Source organism: Atractosteus spatula, chromosome 7, assembly GCF_055471065.1.
Source record: "Atractosteus spatula isolate fAtrSpa1 chromosome 7, fAtrSpa1.hap1, whole genome shotgun sequence".
Classification (NCBI taxonomy): Eukaryota; Metazoa; Chordata; class Actinopteri; order Semionotiformes; family Lepisosteidae; genus Atractosteus; species Atractosteus spatula.
Window position 1 is genome coordinate 39601594 of NC_142712.1, and position 25101 is coordinate 39626694.

At 43.9% G+C, this 25101-nt stretch overlaps 3 protein-coding genes across 6 annotated transcripts; all 3 read left to right on the top strand.

Annotated features, from left to right (window-relative positions):
- The first annotated feature begins 1927 nt into the window (after nt 1-1927).
- Nucleotides 1928-9489, top strand: mkrn4 (makorin, ring finger protein, 4). 4 transcript variants are annotated; one of them, XM_088921576.1, is made up of 8 exons: nt 1928-2111; nt 3525-3653; nt 6350-6633; nt 6802-6944; nt 7067-7305; nt 7431-7541; nt 7645-7762; nt 8290-9489. In XM_088921576.1, the coding sequence occupies exons 1-8, from the start codon at nt 2032-2034 to the stop codon at nt 8437-8439; spliced, it is 1254 nt and encodes a 417-aa protein (XP_088777702.1). In that variant the 5' UTR covers nt 1928-2031; the 3' UTR covers nt 8440-9489. The 4 variants fall into 4 exon arrangements, with proteins under 4 accessions (XP_088777702.1, XP_088777699.1, XP_088777701.1 ...); XM_088921573.1 differs by having other exon boundaries at nt 1935-2111; nt 7064-7305; nt 7645-7777; XM_088921575.1 differs by having other exon boundaries at nt 1935-2111; nt 7064-7305.
- Nucleotides 9490-11223: 1734 nt separating this feature from the next.
- On the top strand, nt 11224-17688 carry fance (FA complementation group E). Its single transcript, XM_088921577.1, has 10 exons — nt 11224-11494; nt 12391-13075; nt 13777-13821; nt 13944-14003; nt 14538-14681; nt 14886-15009; nt 15572-15647; nt 15793-15859; nt 16666-16791; nt 17208-17688. The coding sequence occupies exons 1-10, from the start codon at nt 11295-11297 to the stop codon at nt 17310-17312; spliced, it is 1632 nt and encodes a 543-aa protein (XP_088777703.1). The 5' UTR covers nt 11224-11294; the 3' UTR covers nt 17313-17688.
- Nucleotides 17689-17973: 285 nt separating this feature from the next.
- rpl10a (ribosomal protein L10a) lies at nt 17974-21579 on the top strand. The gene is made up of 6 exons (XM_088921578.1): nt 17974-18038; nt 18957-19028; nt 19814-19894; nt 20307-20455; nt 20765-20937; nt 21354-21579. Exons 1-6 carry the CDS (start codon nt 18034-18036, stop codon nt 21522-21524), a joined length of 651 nt encoding a protein of 216 aa, XP_088777704.1. The 5' UTR covers nt 17974-18033; the 3' UTR covers nt 21525-21579.
- Nucleotides 21580-25101: the final 3522 nt, after the last annotated feature.

Here is a 25101-nt window from a genome sequence, read left to right on the forward strand (position 1 = left end):
GAGCATGCCAGCTCAGTATGCTTTTATGTGGTAACAGAATGTGATGTGCCAAGCTGTAGGCAATGAGAATGTTGAAGATGCTGCTGTTCCTGTGAGAGAGCATCCATCATGGACTTCCCCATCTCTATAGATTTCTATGTAGCCCTGTTTTGTGCCATATATTTTGGGCGAGGTTGCCACGAGCCTTATCAGGAATAAGTGCCTTTCCCATAATAGATTGATTTTAGCAGTTTAGTCCCTGCTTAATAGCATAAAACTAGAGCTGTGCATTAAGAGCGTAGAAACAGAACTAGCTCACTGGCTGTGATGAATTGGTATCGGAAGTTAAAACCATATCAAGTCACTTTTGTGCTAGACAACATATAGGGACAACAAAGACATTTTATACAGCATATGTACCACGTGAACAATACACTTATGTTTTTTAAAGATGCCTATATTTGTCAACTATTTTAAATATGCTGGTAGTTAATATAACTGCTGCACTTCATATCTAATGTATTAATAGCAGTATTGTATTAAATGGAAATGGATTTTAGTCTATACTGATGTATATATGATGTATATACTGATGATCATATCTCAGTATATGGATTAACTGAAGATACAAGTGTTGTAGCAACAAATAGTGCAAATGAAATATAATAACAGGCAGGTGCACACTTACAGGTATATGAATCTGCCAGTTCTGACTGTTTTTGTAGTTAGATTTAAAAGGAGAAAATAACATTTTTGTGGGAGTGTTCGATATGTAATCACTCCCACCCGTCCGTTCAATCAAAGATCTTCTTAGTCAAACATAAATGAATAAAGGGACCAAGTTAAGAATGAACTGCATAAAGTTGTTGAAAATCACATAACTAGAATTGATCTGAAATCAAGGCCTTAGTTCAGGATCTGGTGATTAACAGCCCAGTTGAAACAAAAACATAAGTGAAACAAGTCATAGTGATGAACCAGGGTTGGAAACTACCGTTGTAATGGGAATAATAGTGTAATATTCAATAATTGTACTTTGCCCATCATGTACAAAAACATAAAACTTTGAGGCAGCCCTGTCTTTACATTTCATACACTATTCAGTGAAATGCTGGGTGTGTTCCTCAAATACCTACAGACACGTGTTTCTCATTCCCTCCCACTCACTCAGGGGCCAATGACAGCTTTGCTGAGACAAGGGGGGCAGGATCAGTTCTGAAATCTTAAATCCCTATTGGTACTTCCCAAACACCCAGCCTTTTATTGGTTCAGAGATGCCTATGGTTCTTCCTTGCCCATTGGTCAGTCTAGCTGTAAATTGACACCCAGTGTCTATAAAACCCTGTTCAGAGGGGCGTAATAGCTATCGGAGTGTTTTTGGAAGATGGAAAGCAGGTCAGACCTTACAGCGCAAGGGCTGGGTACCAGCAGCGTAGTTCTTTGCAGGTAGGGCTCGTTAGTTGAAAAACCTCAATCTGTTTTGTATTAAGTTGGTCGCTTTCTTAAAAAAAAAGTCTATTTTTCCATGTCACTTATTCATCTATACAGTTAAAATAGTCACTGTCATGCACTGACCAGCTAATTGAGTTGGCCGAAACACTAGTAGGATTAACAACCTCATTTATTTACGGAGTATAGCCACCACGTATTCAGGAGGTAAAAAGCACTTGCTACTTGATTTTAAGAAGCCACCTGAGCACGAAATAGTTTTTAAGGATATTGCAGTTTCTCCCCTTAGATTCCAGCTCCCCTCCAAAGCGCCCCTGCAGACGAAGGAATCACAATACGCATCTTCCCCTTCTGTCATGGGGGATTGGTTTACTCCACGTTTTTATTTTGGCTGCATCTGACAGCTCAAATCTCGTTTTCCACTACTTCGGGGAGGTTAAGGCTGGGTGTTTTGGGGGGGTGCCGACTGCGGGCTTCCCTGCTGGTGCTGATTGGACGCCGCGCCGCGGTGACGCGCTCCGGCCTGGGCGAGCGGCTTGGGCCGGGCGGGCGGTTTCAGTTTTCACCCGGGCGACCGTCTCGTCGACTCGGGGGGTGGGAGGCATGGCTGAGATGGAGCGGACTGGCTTTACTTACAGAGCAAACGGCAAACGGGTCCCGCCTGCAGGCAGGGCGCCTTGCAGGTAGGGATTTTGTGGAAAGTCGATTTCCTCTCGAGTATGTAGCCGTCTCAACTTTGAGTACTAGAAGTTCATGGGGTGGTTGGGAAAGTGCCATACTCCAGAGTTCTGATCCTGTTTACATCCGGTTTAGTAGTACAAAGGGGGTCGGGACACTCCTGCAACTTTGTTTTGGAGTTTTTCTTCCAACACCCCGAGGGAGTTGTACTTTTTCTTGTGCGCTGATTTACCAATACTAAGAATAAATGTTAGCGGTTTAGGCATTGCTTCTATTAACACTCCCACCTCCCTGTAACTTTAACCATTTTGTGTAGCTGTAACTAATTAAACTTCGAATTAACCTATTTTTATTTACTTCCTTAACACTACGTCTTTAACATTTTGCTTCCTAATGATTTAGGGTGTAAATAAAAATAACGGTTTATATCTTTAATCATTTGGAACGGGTGATAGTGTAATTTTCGACATTGTACTGGATCTGATAAGTCAATGAAAAATAAGATTCATATTTCAAGGTTTAAAGAGTAGCTCTTAAATTGCTCATAGTTCCTGCGCCCTCTACTGGTTTAATCTTCCTAGTTTGACGACTAAGCTTCTCTAAACTTCAAACCGCACAGGATACTGTAGCAAAGTTTACAGGCTTGCTTTATTTACCTTCCTCTTTTAGAGGAGCGGTTGTAGGTAAAAATCGGTAGTAGTTCAGGTGGGTAGCTGCGTCAGCATGCGTAGGCTGCAAAGGAACAAGTAATAGGTAAAAATCGGTTACCGTCCAGGAGGAGACGTGTTTTGTATTCAAATTGATTAAGGACTGAAGTGTTGACTCTCGGTTGTCTAGTGACCGTGCTTTTTCTGTTGCTGCTCATTTTCTTTTGACTCTTGGAGAGGCACATTTGCCTCTTTAAATCTAGTCTTAAACCTCACTTTTTTTATATAAGGCCCGTATCTGTTTTTATTTATCCTGCAAATCTTCCTTTTGGCTACTTTTTGTATTTTCATCACTATGCAAAGTAACCATCAGTTTGAAAAGGTGCTTTATAAAGTGTTAAGTTAGATCACTTTATTAGTCATACACAATTTTTTGCATTAGGAATTTCTTTGCATACCTTAGCTTGCTCTCCATGAGGCACACAGACTGGGAGAGAAGCTTGTGGTCAGAGAGCAGGGTCAGCCATTTATATGGCGCCCCTGGAGCAGTTGGGGTTAAGGGCCTTGCTCAGGGGCCCAACGGAGTAGGATTCCTCTGCCAGCCGTTGGATTTGAACCGGCAACCTTTCAGCCACACCTGCAGATGCAGTGCCACCGCTCTGCCCTTAAGTTCGCGTGGTATAATGTGATCTTGCTTATCTTTCATTTTACAATGTGTTCTGCTTTTAAAGGCGTTGCCTTGACTAACTGTGGCTTTTTCTTTTTTTTTAGGCAGTTCATCAATGGTTGCTGTCGATTTGGTTCCAACTGTCACTTTTCCCATGAGTTGCCGGTGCTGAAGTCCACACAGATCTGCAAGTACTTTCAGAAAGGAGGCTGCTGGTTTGGTGACAGGTGCAGGTATGGACAATGGTCATGTTGCCATTGTGGGATAACTTATCAAAGCATGCAGGACTTAATGTTGCTGCTTGATTTCAAGTGAATACACAAGCTTTTTTTACATATTTCAACATTATCCTGCTTCATCAAAATGAGACTGAGTGGACAAATACAGCAAAAAATGTTCCCCACTGTTTCTTCCTTAGGACCCCCTAATAGTCAAATGGCTACAATAGGATCTGTACTACAGCTATACTACAACTGATTGCAGTAGTATAGAACAGTAGTTCTCCAACTTTTTGGGCTAAGTACCACCCCTGATCAAACCAAAGCATCTAAGTACCACCTACAAGTCATCTTCTCGGGGCCCCCAGAAAATCTCAACGACCAACATGAGCATGTACGCGCACCCACTCACATACACATATAATATTTATTATAATAAACTATTTGATATAGCACCTTTAAGGTGGCTTCTCAAAGCGCTTTACAGAATGACAAAAGGAACAACAATTAAAAATAAACAATAAAAAAGCACTATTTCAGTGAGAGGGGTGAGCTCGTTTAGTCGAGCTAAGCGGATGTGAATTGTATCAAGGCTCGACCAATGAATTCACAACGGGGTCCAACGGATTTTAAATCGTCGGGCACTTTCTTGGCGGCCAAGGTCTCGCAGTGGATGCTGCAGTTCATATCTGGAGCAACCTCTCTAATTCGTGCGACTACACCGCTGTTTCGGCTTGTCATCGCTCTAGCACCGTCTGTACAAACTCCAACACATTTTATCCAGTTGATGCCATTCTCTTTGATTCATTCATTCAGAAGCTGAGATATGTGCTCTCCTGTAGTTCCTGTTGGTAGCGGCTTGCAGAACAGAAAGTCCTCATGGGACATGCCCTCAAACTCATAGAATGTAAATGTAATTGATTTGGCCAATTTGCTAATTTATAGACTCATCTAATTGCAGTGATAAGCATCTGCTCATCTTAATGCACTCTGTCGGTATACTTTTGACATCATCCGCCATATTAATAATTTTATGAGTGACTGTGTCTTTCGGAGGGGGCAGCAGGTCGAACTGTTCAGCAGCTTCTTCTTCACTCATAATACGTGTTGGTTCTTTTCCCAGCGGTAAACAAAGTTCTTCAAGTAGTGTGGAGCTTACCTGCTTTAGCAATCCGCAAGCTTGCATTTTTCCCCGTTTCCGTTTCAGGAGTTTCTCTGAAGTTCGTTTTTATTTCATGCGCATGGGGAGCAAAACACAGAGACGCTCTGGGTATTTTTCTCAAATTAACCTAGAACAGTTCTTAAATATTTTTGTTGTCTATCGCGCTTTCCTGTCCTCACAAGATTTCCAGTGTTCGTAGTATGCGTTCCTGTGCTTACAACATTGGCATCGTTTTAAAATCGCACACATTCTCTTACCTCCCTATTTGCTGGAGATAATTTTTTTAATGCAATTGGTCAGTTGCATTCGTAGCACACATTCCTATAGAATGGTATAGAATTACATTGTAGCTCTTGTCCTCTCAAGTATTAGTGCGTGCTGTATCATAGTACGTAGGCTGCGTATTTGACATTCTAATTTTATTAAAATAGAAAATATGAAAACCCATCCCAATTTCAGTGCACACAGAGTTCCGGGGTCATATGGCATACCGCCTGGCGGCGCTCCACGCGTACCACAGCTCGAGAACCACTGGTATAGAATATCAAGCCTCCAACTCTTAGGCTGAGCTAGTTTGAGACCAAGTACTCCAGTACTTCAAACTTGCCTTATGTTCTGTGTAAGAGCCTCTAAACAGCACTTTGCAGTGACCCAGGCCTGGTCTTTCTGTTGTGGAAGCACTTGCTAGAGTTGGCCAAGTGTGAATGAAGTTGAATTCTGCTGTTTAACATTTGGGCAGTTTGTGAAGCAGTGTTTTCATGTCCATTGCTCACAGTTTAAAGTAGGGTTTAGCTTTCTTTAACAAATCTGACTAGTTCTAGTCGGCATGTATGAGTCCTAAAATTATTTTTACACAACTTTTAAAACTATTTTGGGACATATTTTGACAACTTTCAGTGAGCCAAGCAATACTTTAATCAACTTTTGTTGCTTTATATGCCTTTACTGTGGAGGGATCTTTTTTTAATCTAGCTTTTTAAGCAAGACTTTAAGGTGCAATAACACTTAAATTGTGTAATTTCTGCAAGCTTTGCTTTCTTGCACAAGATTTTGTGGTGGGGTGGTGTTTGTATGCAGTTTCTGGTGGGGGGGAATGCAGATTTTGCAGAGTGTAAGACTTGTTCGTGCTCTTCTAGCTTTCTGAATATTTCACAATGTGAAGATGAACACTCTGAAACTGCTCAGCCAACTTGCTCGTCATTTTCAAAGTTCTGTCCTGGAAGATGTGCGAGGTTGAAGACTGGACAGATGAGCTGGGTTTAACTGGGTTGTTTGTAGTGGAGGTGTGATTAGCAGCTCATTCTTTGGGAGATCTGGGTGAAGACAGTGTATTAGAGAATTAGTTTTACTTGAGCCTGAACTGATTTCTCCCACCACAAAGGAGGGCATCGGTTTTGTTTAGGCATATTTCAAAATCCAGGACCCCAGAGGGGTCAAGAAGCTTGGGTTTAGCTTGGCTTGGTCCCAAATGGATAACTTCAATAGGAGGTGCTCAGATACTTGGCAGTGAGGACCATTGTGTATATAAAGTCAAATTGGTGTTTGCTAGATATCAACATGTTCTTCAGCCTGATGGGGGTGCTGTTGGGAGCAGACGGGGTTCAGCACCTGCTCTCCAGCCCATCTGGGAGGGCAGTGTGCTCCAGAACCGCCGTGGCTCCGAGCCCTCCATCTCCATGGCCCGGGGGAGCTATGCCAGGAACCGCAGAGGGTCCGAGCCCCTGGTGGCAAGCTTGGCCAGTCAGCAGCGCAACTTCGAGCGGCTGAGCTTGGAGATTAAAGAGGAAGAGGAGCATGCCGCTGCCGAGGGGGCACCCACAGAGCAGGAGCAAAGTGAGTATGCACTCAGCTGCGGGCATTGCTGTAACCCACTGTTTTGCATGGGGTTATGGGCCCATGGATGGAAATCCCTCCACTGGGCCTTCATTACAAATCATTTGTACCTATTTGGGTATACAGACACCCAAATCTTTTAACTAACTGAATTTTCATATCTTGCAGAGTTGCAGATGCAGAACAGTCTTGCGGTATCCCATAATGCCCCTCAGCCAATTGATGGGGCCACATCCAATTTGGCCTCGATGCCTTTACTCCCTGTCGCAGGCATTGCACTAGAAGATAGCAGGGGCTCTGCTTCTGGGATGGTATGCAGTCAATTCATTTTAAAGTCCTGAAATGCTGTTGCTTGGCAGTGACTGGAAGAACTGGGCGCTCTAGTATTCCAAGCATTTAAAGCTTAACATGAAGCTTGAACTGTGGCCAGCAGGTGGCAAGTCAGAGGGGTGCAGCACCTTCAGAGAGCAGAGCACAGGCAGAGAGGTCGGCAGCAGAAGCCTATGACCAGAGTAAGGACGTGACCTGTGGGATCTGCATGGACAAGGTGTACGAGAAGCCCACCCCCCAGGAGCGGCGTTTCGGCATCCTGCCTAACTGTAGTCATGCCTTTTGTCTGGGCTGCATTGTCACCTGGAGGAAGACCAAGGACTTCCAGAATGAAGTCGTCAAGTAAGAAACTGCCTTAATCTGCATGATGCTCCCAGTTAAGCTTTAAGACCCCTTAGGTTCCTCCACACGGCAGGTATTTTAAAGTGGTAAGTGCCTATCCAAGAATTAATTTTGTCCACCTCCAGGTCTTGTCCTCAATGCAGGATAAAGTCAACTTTCTACATCCCCAACAAGTACTGGGTCAGAGAGGGTGAGCAGAAGGAAACTCTGATTGCCAGTTTCAAGGAGAAATCCAGGTAGGCTCTGCAGGGTCTTTGGATTTCACAGTACATTCCTGGTAGTGAACAAGCAATGTAGAGAGTTGGCTGTATTGCTTAGCATCATGGGTTTTTGTTGTAGGAAAATAAGGTGCGGTTTTTTCACGCGGCATGGAAGCTGTCCCTTCAAATCGGAATGCATCTACTTGCATGAGCTGCCCCGGGGGCAAAGGCCACGCCGACTGCGCCGCTCCACTCCGGTATGCGTACAGGAGGTACCTGAAGGCAGGTGTATTGAAGTCCAGTGTGCCGTGTTCTAGATCTTTTGGTGTCAAACAAGTTGACTTCATCCATTGGGTTGGTTCTAATTACATCTTTGACTTGCTTTGTAACAAGCCAGAGGATTTTGTATCTTGTTCTTCTCCCCAAATGTGCAGATTTGTTCCTGGTGCTGTTACTAGCACTAATGTTTTCTAGATGTAATTGCTAATGTTTACATAGCACTCCATTAACCTAAAAGCACATTGGAATTAAATACCATTTTTTTTTTTGGTGGGGGTGTGGGGCTCAAATCTTTAAAACCCCCTGCTCTAAAGGCTGAGAGTTCAGATCTAGTTACCAGCCATGCCCAGGCTGCGAGCTTGAGCTCTTTCATGAAACGGCTATAGGAGATCCTTGGGTTGATTGGGCGTTCGTCCAGACAGTCTGAATGAGCCAGATGCTCCTCATGTAAAACCTTTGGTTGACTATTCACCCTTGAAAAAAGCTTTCAAGTGCTTTTTCTTAGCCCTACCAGGTGAACCTGGAGGATGCGGACAGTGACAGTATGCACCTCCTGCAGTACGTCATTACTCTGGCCCTACTGGACAATGACGAGGATGAAGAGTTTCTGGATGACTACTTCTCTCTACTCCTGGATGGTCCAGACCTCTACTGAGCCAGGAGGAAGTAGCCCCGTTGTGCCTGCAGGGGCCCAGAGCAGTATGAAATCCCAGGCCTAGTAGCCAAGGCTGTCATGTGTTCCATTCATGGTAGCAATGAAGTATTTTTATTTAGCTACCTGATGGTGTAGCCGTCTATGTAAAAGTAACCTTGGCTGAATTTCTTTCTGTCTTGATTCCCATTTTCATAACTGAATGACTCCAATTTTTTAATCTGCACAATCCTGTTTTTTAACTTTAGTCCAATTTTTATTTGCCTCCTTATTGCTATTCTGTCAATCTTTCAATTGCCAAGGCTTACTGGAGTCTGTAGCAATCTATGGGCTGCCTTTTGGATATGGGGTTTTCTTTTTTTTTTTTGTAGCAGGTGTACGCCCTGTGTACTCTTGTAAACTGGACTAACATTCTCCTGGAGGCAACAGGGAGGAGATGCTACGTTACTCAAAGCTGCTATGACATTTGGATGACTTGTAGTTAAATTTGTTCAAAATGTTGGGGAGGAGAAATGTCAAATTATTAATCCTATCGCTTTATCACATTGTTTAAAAAAAAAAATGCATGCTTGTCTGCGCTTTGTCATGACACAGTCACTAGAGTTGTCTGCAGTATTGAGCTGAGCCCGGCACTGGATAAAACCCCCACCCACCCCTTTCTTTTTGGTTTGGACTCATCTGAGAAAACTGTAAAGTCTTTGTTCAGGAAGCTGTGTAATGTGTGAAAGTGAGTTTTAAAAGTGAGTGGGGCATAGTTTTTTTTATGTAATTCTGCCTAGACGGGTGAAGTTTAAGCTGTTCAGCTTGCCCTTTTCCAGTTCCTTTTCCTCTTCCTTGCTGCTCGTTTAAGCTTCAGTGTCCGATACGGTTTCCACTAGCTCTCCCTCACTCTGTATGAAAGCAGTGTTCTGAATCGGCAGGCATTCTGAGGTCTTTAACTTAGTGCAGTGTTAATGTGGCAGGCTTACTGTACAGATTGAGGGTCTACTAGACTTTTATAACTTTTTATATGATTGTATTCACCAAAAAAGAAGAATAAAACATGTTTCACAACTCCTGAGTCTGTTTTACTTTACTTCTACAGCTTGCTTGATACTTAATTTACTGAAGCTGGCTTCACCTTGGATTCCAGTTTGTGGTTAAATTGCAACTTGCTGCTTACCAATAAAATGGGAAGTCTATGAAACTGTGCTTTATCTAATAAAAGGTACATATGATGGCTATTTTGTCTGAGAACATCTAGGCCATCTTGGCTTCAGTGTGACCTGAAGCCCTCTGATATTGACTGAAGTTTTGGAAATCTAGAGACTTAATGGAAAGCAAATTATTTTTGGAAACTCAACTACCAGTCATGGTGAACTAAAGATTTAGTCACAAGTGTTCTGTGCTTTCACCCATTTTAACTGGTGAATTGAATAAAATACATTCTGGAGGATGCAACTTTATTTATGCTGCTATAAGCTGTGGATCACTACACCCATCAATTTGATAAGTTTAGCATATCTGCTTCATCTTTAATTGTTTTACATTGCCCATGTGGGAGTTTACCACTCCCCTCTTTTGTTTACAAATGCAATTTGCCAGTATTGTTTGCACGTTGATAAAGAGCTTTAGGCAAAACACAAGGGATTATTGTTCTTGGGTTTGTGGATAATGCAGGTTTCTGTTTGACCAGGGTCTTGATTCATGTCTGTTACTTCTGTTTCCTATGACTTATCTCGGTCTCCTGGGGAATATTGGCAGAAGATTTCTGGATATCTAAATAGGTAATCAATTAGGGCTCTTGGTAATGTAGGCTTATTGTATCTAATGTGAAAATTGTTTAATCTCTTATTTGTGAAACCACTTAAGCATACCCTATGTTATAACTATGAAAGTTTTGCTGCAATATTCTTTTTGGATTCCTGTTTCTTAGTGTTTGTCTCCTGTACTTGTAGGCAGGTGTACTCTTCCTCTCAATATTGGGCTACTTTATACAGACAGCAGAATACTTTCTTACTAATTTTTTTCTTATTACCCGTTTAACCATCTACAGTAAATCATTGACTTGGAATTAATTTAGGTATGATTTTCTTTTGAGCTTTTAACATTTTGAAGTGTGACTATCGTTTTTCTTTCCCAAGATCGGTGGCTGCTTTAAGTTTTTGTATTTGTTTTATAATTAAATAGCAGGCAAAAACATTCAAATAAGAGAAACTTGCATAACGATGTCTTGATTTTTGTTTTCCAAACTACTGTAAGTAAATCAAGTAAACTACTCCCCAGATTAGGGGCTGGGGAGTAGTTTAACAGCTTTTGAAACTAGATAAACGTTACGTTTTATCGCCAAGTTTGTATTGATTATAGAACTGTCAACCAAAGGATTATTATTGACCAGGACGGCGCACGTATCTTCCTCGAAGATACCACAAATTCTCAAAATATTAAGTGTATGCAAACACGCGAGCTTCTAAACTGACTCTATGGTAACTGACGTCATTTCCGTGTCAAAGTGAACGAACCCGGGAAGGTGCAATATTTTAAATATATCTGGATGGCACAAAGATTTAAAATATAGCGCACTGGAGCAGTTTTATTTAAAGACCGTGTAGAAGCTATTACGGAAAACGAATATTAAATGACTACAAAGTGCCACAGCTAAGTTTATTTGAAATACATTTCGATGACGGATTGTATTAGTAGTACCGCTTTATTCCTGGTTAGAACATTGTACTGTACATAAACATGCAGGCTGCTTAGCTAAGTATAACGTTGTCATTCTGTTTGGTCATTGACATTAATGGTTATTTTTCGTACTACTTTCAGAAAAACGCTCAGTTTCTAAGAGGAGATATACGTGTCCGTGAGCTTTGGTCTCAATGGACCTGGAAAGTGTGCTGAAGCGCTTTGACGGTCGCTCCCGGCTGCTCCTGCAGGCGCTTTCATCGGGCTTTTGCGGAGCCCGGCGGGCGATGCAGGTGTACCAGCGCCAGCGGAGCTCTGACACGGAGGGGTTACACACTTGGATGGAATCGCTGGTCAAAGACGAAGCTTATTTGGATGGAAACTGCTTGGCAGTGTAAGTATCGCAAACATATAAATAAATCATATGTTACTGTTTTTGGTAGTTTGCACGTGTTTTTTTAATATACAAGACTGTATTGTATAAAAAAAATCGTTGTTTACACCAGTAGGGATGGCCTGCTCTGGACAGCTATTTTCTTTTCAAAAGGTCGATGAACTTTGCATTTGAGCAGCTCACCTGTGCAGTAGTCAAAATTAAATTGTTCCAGTTGTGTAGAAATTGATAATTTAATGGTGATCCATAAACTTTGCTGGCTTGTGGCTGTCCAGGACCAGGGTTGGTCACCCCTGATATGTACTGTAATTCAGAAGCCTGAATTTAGTAGTTAATGTATTCCAGTCAGTCAAATTAGAAAGCTGAAATCAAGGTTAATGTAAGCAGCCAGAACAGACTACTCACCTCTTGAGGTACATGGTTGTGCCTCACCTGGCCTAAAAAACGTGATCAGAACATAGTTAACACACTTGGAATATATCACTAATTTCCACAATAATATTTGATTTGTCTGGGACTCATCAGAGTGGGCTGAAACCAGAGGAGGTCCTGTAACCTGGAAATACTTACATCTTTTCAGCAAATATCAACAATGTAGACGTATACTGCATGGAAACAGAAAATGCAAGAATTCAAACATTTTACAGAAGATCCTGATATCCTATAAGGAAGCAGAGGACCTCTGAAATGTATTTTCTGGCTTGAAAAGAAATACAGGATTCACACGAGTTTAATTTTAATAAAAGTTGCTAAAAATTCCCAAACAGAGCAGTGCTTTCAGGTTTAAGGGTAATTTGTAATAATCATGTAATAGTAAGGGCAGGGGATTCCCCTGATCTGGAGTCCTGCCAGATTTTCAACTCTGACCTCTGTTTTCTTTATCCTCCTCGTCCCAGGAAGCCGCTGGTGTGCCTGTTTCCTGTTCTCTTCCAGCGCAATCTCCTGTCCTTCCTCCTCCTCACCCACACTGTGCTGCCTAGACCATGCCTGCTGCGATTGCTACACTGCCTCAGCCAGGAGCCCAGCGCTGACCCCTGGGTTCAGGCGCTGCTCAGCCACCTCCGCCGGGTCCTGCAGTTGGAGGACCCCCACACGGCCATGTCCGTCCACCTCTCCTCCGAGTGCCAGGAGGGGCTGACTCTGCTGTGTAAGAGGCTGGCAGGGGGCAGCTCTGGGGGCACCAGCAGGGCAGCTGCAGAGCAGTGGCCTGCATGGTTCAGGGGGAAGGCGGTGAGACAGCCCCCAGGCGCTGGGATGGAGACCTTGCACCCAGAGAACCAGAAAAAGAGAAAGAGTGAGAGTGCAGGGCTGAGTCACGGGGGCTCGGATTGCGAAGAGAGCGGCAGCCAGAGCAAGAAGCTGAGGCTAGTCTGCCCAGAGGCACAGGAGGCTTGTGAACAGCCAAGAGGGCACTGCTCAGAGGATGGCTCGGCTCTGACTGAGAAGCCTGGTTTGAGTGAAGCTTTCGTGCCACACGATGCAGAACCAGGTCGTGCAGGCGCTGCTGTGGAGCTGGCCCGCGGTCCTGACTCCACAGGCCCAGAGGATGCCAGTGCTGAGGTGCTGCCCAGCCACCTCCGGGTAAGAGCCAGGCTTGATCTCACACCCCTGCCAAATCTCAAGCCTTTGGCCTTTGAGGACTGGAATCCAGTGCTTTTTTTGTGAACAAATTATTTCCCCAAACACAATGAATTAGAATGAAAAAGAGAATAAAACATGAACTGAGAGTATCTCTTTTTAGAATAACAGAAAAACAGGAAGATACCTGTTTCCCGTGGGTACTCCCAAAGTCTATACCAATGTGCCCACTGTGCACCCTGGAAAGAGCACACGCAGAGGACTAGGAACACTCCTCATTATGTGGAGATGAATGACCTTCTTTTCAGAATATTTTTTCTCCAGATTGTATAAGAAAGGTTCCAAACGACAGGATCTGGCCCAACCGGTAGTTCATAGATAACTAATACAAGCGTCTCATCCAGTCTTTTCTTGAAGGAAGGCATGGTATCAGCTTTAACAACACAACATGGCTGGGTATCTTTCCCTTTGGGTAGAGGAGTGACTCCTATACTTGGTTTTAAATGCACTGCCACATACTTTCTACTTGTGTTGTCTGCTAGATTTCTCATTGTTCGAAAGAAGTCTGCTGCATTGACTGTCTGCATTTTTGAGGATTTCAAATATTTGGATCAGGTCCCCATGTGTTATTCTGTGTTCAAGACTAACTTTGTCTGTTTGGTCTCCTTGTGTGCTTAGTTCTGATACTGTGCCCTTGTTTTCAGGCTTTTGTTCCAAGCATTAAAGATCTGTTGGAAATTGAAACAGAAGTGAGTATAGAATTTGTCTTCATTTGCAAACCTATGCAACAAAACTGTGTCTATTTTCTCATGTGAAAAGGTCTCGCTGTTAGAAAGTCCTGAGGGAGGTGTGTGTTTGTTTTTGTCCCCAGAGGTGTGAGCTGGACTCCCCTCCTGCCCTGCAGGTGCTGAACAACTGTAATCCGGGGGAGGTGAGTGAGAGTGAGTCACTGAAAGCTCTGGGGAGATTGCAGTCAAAAGCACTTCCTTAGGAGGTACAGAATACCACCACTCGTTCTACCAGAGGTCTGATTCTAGGCAGCAGCATTACAACCTGATCCTGTGAGATCTCAGAAGCTTTGCAGGGCAGAATCATTTTGGATAGAAACTGCTATACACATGCAACCAAGTAATTATTATTAATAATGCTAGTTGTCTTATGATAAAATGAGTGAATACAAATTTTGAAGGGAAAACAATGACAATCCAGGTTGATCCTTCAACCCCTGAAAATGCAGGATTAGCCTGATTGACAGCCTGCGTCAAAGCTCATCTCCAAAATAAAAATGGCGATCTTTAATCACACTGATGTGGCAATCCTGGGGGCTTCAGGTGACAATCTCCCACGAAGAATATTGCATCACTACACCAGACTGGAGTCCAGGTGGTTACTTTGTATTCCTGTATTTAGGGTCCTTGCTTGGTACAGTGATCAGACATGGGTCTGGTGTCTTCCCTCACTGCAGGTGGAGCTGCTTTGCAGAGAACTGCATTTGTCAGAGGTGCCTGAGCAAGTCCTGCCTCAGTTCTGTACCCGCCTGCTGGAGCTGTCCCCGGACCTCAGCTACAGCACCGCTGCCACCCTGGCCAGGCACTTGTTCCTCAGCAAGGTACGCCACACGCTGGGTCACTGGACTTGCTAGCTGGAAGATTAATGGTAGTTCATTAACTGTAGAAATTTTGCCTTAATAACCTAAGATGGATTGGAGATCATTGTAATCAAAGAATGTGGCCATATTCTGAAAGGGGCTCGGTAAGAGATAGCTGTCCTATCTGTTGCAAACTGTTTCAGGTTTACCTCCTGACCTTCACAGATCCTGTCCTTATCAGAGCCCGCCTCACGCTTTCTCGTGACCGCAGTGACATCCTTCTGCAGCCACTATCCCCGGCCTTCCTGCTGTGCTCTGATTGGCCCGCTCCTACAGGCAGAGCAGGCTGGTATGTGAGACCCTTTCCTGCAGGAATGCTTATTCTCCACTGCTCAGGGGTATTCTTCTATTAAAACTAAGAGCTTACTGTAGCTTGTAGTCAATACATTTAAACCAAAACCTTTACATCGGGCTTTATAAGAATCTTATCCATTACCCTCCAGAAGCTAGTCTCTAAAAAGATTAGTTCTGTTCTTTTGAGCTTTCAGTTTCTCTCGAAACAAGAAGTGGGCATTCACGGATCACACAGAGTCACCTTCAACCATATGATCTTCTTTGTAAAGATGAACTTCTGTCTAACTGTGTAACAATCCCCAAGATTATTGCTTCTGATCATGAAGGAGTCCGCCGAGTTGATGTAATCAATACCGTTCCTGCTTTTTGAATACCTATATCACGTGTCCGTGTTATCCGTGTTTTAGGTAACAATGATTAAGTTCTCCTTAGCTGTTCTGAGTGTGACATTCCCTTCAGGTCAGAAATATGTCTTCTAGCACTGCTTCTAGAGCCGCAGTATCCTCGTAGCAGGTGACATCTTTTGCTGCTGTTGCTTGTGTTTCATGCTAATGAAGGAAGTGTTCAGATGGAGCTGCTGTGCAGACTGCTAGAGGACAGCCTGGAGCAGCAGTATCAAGTCCTGGTCTTTGAGTAAGTGTGCCAGTCAGAGTTGTGTATTTTGATTTGCTCTGTAATGTGTCGATTGCAGGGGTTCATGTAAGTGTGAACACTGCAGGCGTGCAGTGTTGTTGTCAGAATGCACATGAATGTCTCATGCAGGGTTTTGTGTGCCCAGGCAAACACTCACCGTGCCCTGGAGTGAAGATGTGCTCTTGGTCATCCATGCCTTACTGGAAACCAAGGTGAGGAGAGGACAGTCCACCTTGCCCTGGGCATTTTTCACCTTCTGCTCTCTCATTTATTGCTTAACAACTGTGGTAATGTATAGGAAGAGATGTCTAGACTCCCGTTTTCTCACAAAGTTTAAAAAATTAAATTTCTCTAGAGAGAAAAAGAACCAGATTGAGAAAGGACAAAAAATGTTTCACCAAAGAGACAGCGAAAGACGTGGTAGATGGGCTCTAAAATTGAATTTCCTCCAATACAAAACGGCTTGTCAGGTTGACAAAACTGGTTGTCAATAGCTAAAATGTTATTTTTCTGATAAAAGGGACTTCAAAGTGTCATGAGCATTAGACAGCTGCCTAGTTTTTTTAAAATTAAAAATAAATATATTATAAATATAAATATATATAAATATATTTTTAAATTAAAAAAATATTTACTTAATCCATTAGGTGGTGTCTGTTTTTAAAGTCTGAACTTTACCACTTAAATTGGAATTGCATTTAATAGCAAGAATAAGAGGCATTTCATCACCCAAAGGGTTGTAGGAGTAATGAACAAGAAGTGGTAGGATAAGATTCTTCGGACAATTAGCGACTTAACCAAGTGTGCTAAATGGCTTCCTCTTGTCTTTACACTTTTTTCTGTTCTGTTATTTCTCTACGGGCAAGGGCTGGTGCAATAAGACAGCTTTGTGGACGCACACGCACGCGCACGCGCACGCGCACGCGCACACACACACACACACACACACACACACACACACACACACACATAGTGTATCTGTTGCATGAGTTGAGTATTGGTCTTTGTTGCCATGTAGATGGAGCTGAGTGGAGAGATGTTTGACCGATTCATTGAGAAGCTGAATCAGCAGGCTGCCCTCTTCAGCAAGTCCATGAAATTTGCCAAGATGATGCTGGCTGTCTTGACAAAGTACCAGAGCCATGTGAGTGCACAGCACACATAATCACACAGGGAAAGAGGAAGCTGTAAAATGTGTTAAAGGCAGCGCAACACAATGCAGCCAATCTCTTTGGCCTGCATTTCTGTAATAGTATACGCATAACTTAAAACTAACCACTTGTTTTTAATTACAAATAAATCAGAGAAAAATACCATCTACTGTATGAACAGGAGCTCTGGAAATACAATATATCCTTATTATAGCTAATAAATCTAATTGCTCCTTCTCATTTTGCTTTTTTTTAAATAATGGCATATCTGAGCTTGAAATGTGACTGTAAGTTTAATTACTGTTATGTTTGTAGATCTATTATATTGTCACAAGACCACTCAAATTGGCTTTTTCTTTGTGTTCTATAGCTGTTGTGGTTCCTTTAACACATTTATATGTCTTTGTAGGTAGCTGTGACACACAAGAGCACGCTGGCGCACTGCCTGGCGCTGAACGAGACCTTTCTGAAGAAGTCTTTGCAGGCTGCTCTCAAGCGGATCAGCCCAGGGTGACTCCATTGCACTTAGCCCTTTCTTCATCGACAAGATGCCTGGGCACCTCAGTTGATTAGTGTGTTTCTTACGGAGATATGAAACAGGACTCGAGGCATTTGTTTAAATCGATGACAAGGTTGTGTTAATATGCAACTTACAGCTTTCTCATCAGAAGTGAAGTTTACCACAGCTCTATACCACTCCAGCCAACATACTGTAGTGCATCAGTGTGCTGTCAGAGTGGATCCTCTCTGCTTATTCAAGAAATAGGAACTGCACAAGGACTGGACGACCGCAGTGGAGCCTGAGGACGGCAAGCAGGGTTTATTGCAGTTTTCAGAGGAGCACTTTTTCATTTTGTAACCTGTAAAAAATAAAGGTAAAATTGTGAATTAAATGTTTTAATTTTATTTGTTGTGTTTGTGGAATTATCTAGGGAAAAAATTCCAGATGACAAAGTAATATTGTACTATTTTCTTTATTAAACACATCGTTGCTTTTTGCTTCAAGTTGCAAATGGTTAAATGTTAGCCAATTTGTCGTTGTGCCGAGTGTGAAGTGTGAGATTTTGAAAGGCGGTGTGTGTTTTGACTTACTTGTGCCACCACCAACATGGCCGCTAACGAACGCCACTTCCGGGCTTAGCTTATGGGCCTCGCGTGTGTCTCGGTACTTATAGCGGAAGTGACGGTGGGTCCTTCCTTTTCCAGCTCAGTGCGGAGATAGACGTGTAGTCAAAATGAGGTGAGTAAAAAATATTTTTTATGCAGCTTTTGGGAACTGTGATCGCTTTTTACATAATAGGAATATTTATAGTTTAAAAGTAGTAGCACTCTCCTCTTGTTCGGCAGAATTGTCCTAGTTGCTTTTAAAAACGTGCTTAAGAGGAGCAAGGCGTCATCAGCCATCTCTGGGCACTGTACGATGCGGCCCGCAGTTTGAATTAAATCTGTTGTAATCCACATCTAGATACGCGTTAAAATGGTGAAAATACCCAGTGGATGGTTGTATGGAAGATTGGTCAGTATGTTGGATGCAATATTTTAAACTTTAGAACGTGAGTTTGGGATGGTGGCGGCCTAAACACCTTTATTGTTTTTGACCGCCATAGTACACAGTACAGTGAAATTGTGTACTACACGCCGACTTGATATCAGAAACCCGAAGACTGAGTTAAAGTGCACTATCTCGGTTTTATGCCCTACTACGAAGACCTTCATAAGCTCTCGGCTCTCTATAGATAGCCCATGGGCCCATGGCACTGCAAAGCACATTGTTTAAGCTAAACTCCCCCGCTGAACCCGACCCAGACAGTGTGGGTGTTTTTTTTTTATTTTGTTAATGCACTGAGTATTGGCCGCAGGGTTTTTCTTAAATCTAGTATGCTAATAAAAAAAGCCCACTTCGTCAGAGGGCATGCTCTTGCCGTTGGTGTGAACGACCCGAGGCTGACCTGAGAGTGTAGTATAGGGTGAATCCTTGGACAGAGAAGTTGAAATATCCCACTGGTGTGATCTCGCAGCTGATGTTCTGGTTCCAGTGCGGTGAGACTGGCTGGCATGTCACCTCCTGTGGAAGAAGGTGGTGTCTGTGTAGCCTTGCTGTCATCGGAATGAGAGTGGGGTGTGTGTGGGGCTGACCTGCGTGGTGTTCTTCCCACAGCAAGGTTTCCAGGGACACGCTGTACGAGGCTGTGCGCGAGGTCCAGCTGGGCTCCAAGCAGAAGAGGCGCAAGTAAGAATCCAGCTCTCTCACGCTCCTCTCGGCCGGCGGATGCCACCCTCCCCGCTGTTCCTGGCTCTGCCCCCTGGGGGTTCGGGGGGCTGATGAGGCAGCCCACTGGGTTCCCTGGCTCCCAGTCGGGTGCTGCTCGAAATGGCTCCAATACCCACAGGGACCTGGGACTGGAGTGGGGCGAGGGCAGTGCAATTGAGGGCACTTCTAACATGAATGTTAGGAATTCAGTCTGTCCTAAAGGAAGATATTTAAGACACTCATGTAGTAGGTGATCTTTGAGTTCAGTGTTTCTCCAGGGGTTAACTATTTTGATCTGTTATTAAGAATTAAGACCTATAGTCTTAACTCGTATAATCCTTTATTCATTTTAAAGCTGTCCAGTTATGAATTAAAAGTAACTTTTGAAAAGAACTCGAACTTTGCCCTTTTCTCTTTAATATGTTCTTCCGATTATTTTAATGACTTTGTTAATGTAATTTATTGCAGCCTGTTTATATACTGTATAACTGGGGAGCACAGCTTCAGGCCTTAGGGAGACAGATGGTTTCTGTTTTTTTCCCTACTGTAGCCCTCAGTTGCCCAGTTGAACTAATTTATGTAAAAGAACAATTGAAGTGTTTTTTGTTTTTAAAAAGCACTATAAAGCCTGCTGGGCACTGGCCCTAGTGGTTGTGCAATGACAATGGCGTAGGTCAGTTCAGGAGGTGTAACTTCTAAAGGGGTTTGGGAAGAACTGCAGTGTGATTCTTCTGTGTGGTAACAGGTGATTTCTCTGTCCGAAGGTTCTTGGAAACAGTGGAGCTCCAGATCAGCTTGAAGAACTATGACCCTCAGAAGGACAAGCGTTTCTCTGGCACCGTCAGGTTCGGCCCTTTCCTGTTCCACCCGGCCTTCAGCCTGCCTGCTCCCTCGGCCTGCTGGACAGCGACGGGGGCCGCAGGCGGCGCTGAGGAGTCCTGGGTAGTCCGACTTGTCCCCCTCCTGCTTTGGGCTGGGAGGTGTCGGACGGACCCCCACCCTGGGTCTTAAAACGTGAGGGGAGGCGAGGGGGGAAGGCATTCTCAGCCGATCCCCCCCGCCGGCCATTTTGTAAATGAAATGGTGTTGCTGGTGGATGAGTTGTGACGAGAAGCCAGCTGTATCTGGGGTAAGGCGTTTCTGTTTTGGCTTTGCCCACCTGGGTGGGGTGGGATGGGAAGGGAGAGGGGGTGAGGTGGGGATCTCCCATTCTCGTGGGTGTTAACAGGCAGTGTGATCCTTTTCTGTGCTTTGTAGGCTGAAGACCACCCCCCGGCCCAAGTTCTCCGTCTGCGTCCTGGGAGACCAGCAGCACTGCGATGAGGCCAAGGCTGCAGAGTTCCCCCACATGGACATCGAGGCTCTGAAGAAGCTCAACAAGAACAAGAAGATGGTCAAGAAACTGGGTGAGTGGGCAGACTGTGATAGAGCAGTCAAGGCTAAAAAGACTAATGTGCCGTATAATTACCTGACATCTGCAAGAGGTCTCATAAGTAGAGGAGGCTTTTATGTCTTCTAAAATATTTAGGTCCTTCTGCAAAAGCTCCATAAGCTTTAACTTAAAGGCAATGTGCGTAAAGCTGTGAAATCCACTTTATCATACATTTTTCTGCCTAAGATTATGGCAGCTCTCAGTCTTTTCTTGTCTTTGACTTCTAAGTGTTGTTCACTTGCTGCAGATTAACTCAGTATCCCCTGTCCCCCTCCCAACACAGCTAAGAAGTATGACGCTTTCCTGGCTTCCGAGTCCCTGATCAAGCAGATTCCCCGAATCCTGGGGCCGGGGCTGAACAAGGCTGGCAAGTTCCCCTCCCTGCTCACCCACAACGAGAATCTGAACACCAAGGTGGATGAGGTCAAATCCACCATCAAGTTCCAGATGAAGAAGGTAAGGGCTACTAGTTTTTCTAGGCATTAAGTCATTGATGCATTCTCACAGTCTTTTCAGATGAAAAATGACAATAGTGCCTGCAGTGCTTTTGGTTAACATATAGACATAAATACTACATGATCAGGATGAAATAATTTGTGCTAGTTCGTGTGTAAAGCATCTTAAACCATAGCTCCCAATCTCAAACCAGCCAAGTGAAAGGTAGTGTGGAATGGTTTTGCTCAGGCTAAACTCTTCTGACTCAAAAACCTCATGCTGAAAATTCTGAACTGGCGCCTAGGGGTAAAATTGGGGGTGTTTGGGCATGTCATTACCTTCCCTCAAGGGTTCTGTGAATGTACGAGAGGAAGTACCGGGGGGGCCGTTAAGTGGGTGCTGCCTGCCCCTCTCCAGTGACGGGTTTTCCTCTCCAGGTGCTGTGTCTGGCTGTTGCCGTGGGTCATGTCAAGATGACCGAAGAAGAGCTGGTCTACAACATCCACCTGGCCATCAACTTCTTGGTGTCGCTGCTGAAGAAGAACTGGCAGAACGTGCGCGCGCTCTACATCAAGAGCACCATGGGCAAGCCCCAGCGCCTCTACTAGACAGCAGCCCTTTTTGTATAAATAAATCTTTGGGGAAAAAAGCCTTCTGCTCTCTGTCTGTTTATTCCATGAGTAATTGTTTTTGGTGAAGGTTCCACCTAAGATGTGATTCAGCACATAATTATTGCAGTAGTATTAATTCTAAATAGAGCACACTGTTCATGTGCCTGATCCTAATCCTCACTTTGTACACTGAGTACTTTAGAGTGTTATTAACTGGTCCTCGTTGAAGTGGGTGGGTTTTCTTTATTGGGACTGCAGCAGACAATTAGAAGCTTTAAATGGCAAACCTTGGAGTGGAGAGGTCTGTCATGTTGTGCACTTGATATAACGAGTCCTGTGAAACTGGCTTTATCAGAATGCAAGATTCCTTAAAGATGGAAAAGGTCTGATAAAGATTCTGAACTGTGTTTGGATACTTAAATGTGTGTATTGCAATCACTCAGTGTAAAATATGTATTTAACATGGTGCTGGTGTGGCAGACGTGGAGAGGTAAGGTCTATGTTGATGAATGAACATGATGCTTGGCAGGAGTGGGGAGATGAATTGGTGTTTGCCAAGCATTAAAAAAGGCTCAAAGCTGAGATGTGATTGGTGTATTGGGAAACCAAGCTAGCCAACCACAGGGGATCTTGTCAGACTGATTAGTCTTTAGTCTGAAGTAAGTTGGCAGAGGAGGCTGATGGGAGTCCAGTGTGGTAGTGTAAACCCTGCTGAGAGCTGTGGCGAGCTCTAAAAATACACAGCTCCAGCTAGAGGATTAGGAGAGTCAAGCGAGTGGCAGTCAAACCTCAGTGTTGGCAACTGGCCCAGTAAATCTTCCCTTCTTATGCTGACGTTTGTGGCCTGGTATCCAAAACTTGGCATATGAGATGGTTACAGGGGGCAGTTGAAACATTTTTCCTTGTGCTTTAAGTTTGGTTTTCAGCATGTCTTTAAGACTTCCTGTGAGCTTCGTGCTTGGCAATAGCTTTTCAGTTCTTATAACATGAGTAACCATGTCTTTGAATGGCCATCCTACCAGCCTAGCAGGGTTTATAGTCCTCCCACAATTAATGTGAGCTTTTAATTCAATGCCATTACCCCCACAACCTTATGCAAGAGGCCTGTTTATACTGTGTCAGTATGTCTTGAGGCTGCAGGTTCTGCCCTTAGTCTCCCTGAGCTGTTTTATTTTGCCTGGCGTCTTCTGTAAAAGCAGCCCGCTTGTCACTGGGAATCTGCAGGCTTCTCTCTGATGGGATTAACCTGCTTCTTGCTGTGCTCCTCACTAGTCAGGATGGGGAGAGATGAGTGAAGCAGTCATGAGGGATCATAAGGTAAGCAGATCTTTTAATGTTTGCTTGTGGGTTTGCAGTTCTGAAGGACATAAGGCAGAGAAGTTTTGCTTGGTCTTGCAAAAGACATTCTTTGCTACAAATGGAAGAATTTGTGGTTTTCGGAACCAGAATAGCCACAGGTAGTCTAGATGCATTACTGTAAGAATTAAGGGCTGTTATGCCCAGACTTGAGAACTGGCTTGGGAATTTGTGATCTAAGGTTCTGATGCATGGGAAAATGGGACGTGTTTGTCAGGTTCTGGATCAGCTGTCTGCGAATCAGAACTTGGGATGTTCCAATTGAACTTTGAAAGAATTTGGGATCTGATTTGACGGGAATTAGTGATACCTTTTGTATAAAATGAGCTTGAAATTCTTCCGTGTGGTTAAAGAAGTGAGCAGCTGTGTTTTGTTGAAAGGTAGAAACCATTTTTTTTATGGACAAGACAGGCTTTGAAAACTAGATTCTTTATAGAATAATTTAATTTAGGTCTCTTCAAAATCCTGGTTTGTCCCATAATCCATAAAGTCTTGAAGTCAGTGCTAGACAAGCCTCTAGGTTTTGAAAGGAATCTCACCAACTTGAAGAAACAAACACCACTTTGCTCCTTTAAAAAGCACTTTTGAGTACAATATTCAAGCAACATCTTCAATGCCATACAGCTCGAGTGTTGACACCGTTGACTAGTCCACACTGAGCAGGGCTCTGTAAAACCCATTCTGGAAGATAGATCAGTCATCGTGTTAGGGATAAGCCTTAAGCAGTTTGACCTTTGCCCTCTCCCATAGTTCTGCTCACATCATGTTTCCACCAGTAGTGCCACAGCCCATCCTCTTCCCTCTGGAAGAGCTCACACTTAGCCTTTTCAGATGACATTCATCCTAATATTGGTTTCAAATTGTGTGAGAGCTCTGCCCAGGCAGAAAGACCACCATGTTTTCTGTTTGTCTGCTTGTTCATGGACTGCGCACTAAACAAACAATGAATAGTGACCTGTCTTCTAAATTTTGTTGACCTGTTCCAACAGCTGCTCTGTTAAAGCTGCACAGGGGAGCACTGTAATCTGGGGCAAGCACAGTGGGACAGTGGAGAACGTGGACAGCAACAGTGGATGGTGCTGTGTCCAATGTCCTTTCATGCACGCTACCAGCCTCAGTGTGTCCTGCTGTTGTCCCTGGGAGCATTTTTCCTGTTGTCTTATTGGTGTGAGTGGCTTGGAAGCTCCAGCTAGTGAAATGCATCACCTATATAAGCACAATGTGCATCAGCATAGGTTTTTGTAGGAGTCTTGAGCTGCATCTTTCTCTTTCCTTCTGTGGTGTGTACGTGGGTGTTGGGGGAAGGGAGGCAGGGGGTCATTCACAAGTCCGCCCACCTCCCTCTCCTCCTGATAGTTTGGGCAGCTTTATGGGAATACAGGTGCTGTCAACAGCGGCAGGGCCTTGTATACATTAGTGAGAGAAAAGCCAGGCAGTGGGAGAAAAGAGCAGAGTAAACAGCTGCCTCAGAGAGAGAGAGGGGGCAAAGATGAAGAGGAGAGAGAGAAAGCCAGAGGGGGAGCTGGGGGGGGAGAGGTTAGGAAAAAGAGAAAGAAGAAGAAGGCTTTTGGGACAGGGAGCATGAAAAGACTGAGAGAGAAATACTGAGAAAGAAAGAGGTGGGAGGAAGACCAAGTTCAATCGCATTAAGCAATGACACCCTTGTAAACACATGGTAGCCTCAGCATGCGCATTGCTCTCGCCATCCTCACTCCAGCCCAGGAATTTCCCAAACTCCTTTCAGCTCAGAGAGTATCTCTGCCAGGCTGAGGAGTTTGGGGCTCCTGGGGGCTCTCTGGGGGCTGAAGGTGGTGGTGGAGGTCTCAGAGTGAGGAATTCAGGTAAGGCAGCCAAAATTGCATTGTAATCCCAGATTTTATTTACTTTTTTCAGGCTCATATTTACTGAATTTAGTGTTCCTCAGCATTAACAGCTGTTGTTTCAGCTGGGGTGGTATTGACGTACTAATTAGGCATCGTTACATGTGGCACGAAAGTGCTCTGTGCATGTACTTTATGAAAAAAAGTTGCGGTTTTATTTTTACAACAATAACATTCCTGGCGTACTCTGCTGGAGCCATGAACTTGGGGCAGGCTGGAATATTCGTTCGTCTAGCGCGCGGGTGAGGTTGTGTATGTACTATAAACGTTTGTGTTGTGCTCTCTTTCTCGCTACTAATATTTTTTTATTACTGATTTTTTTTTAAAAGTAGTAGACT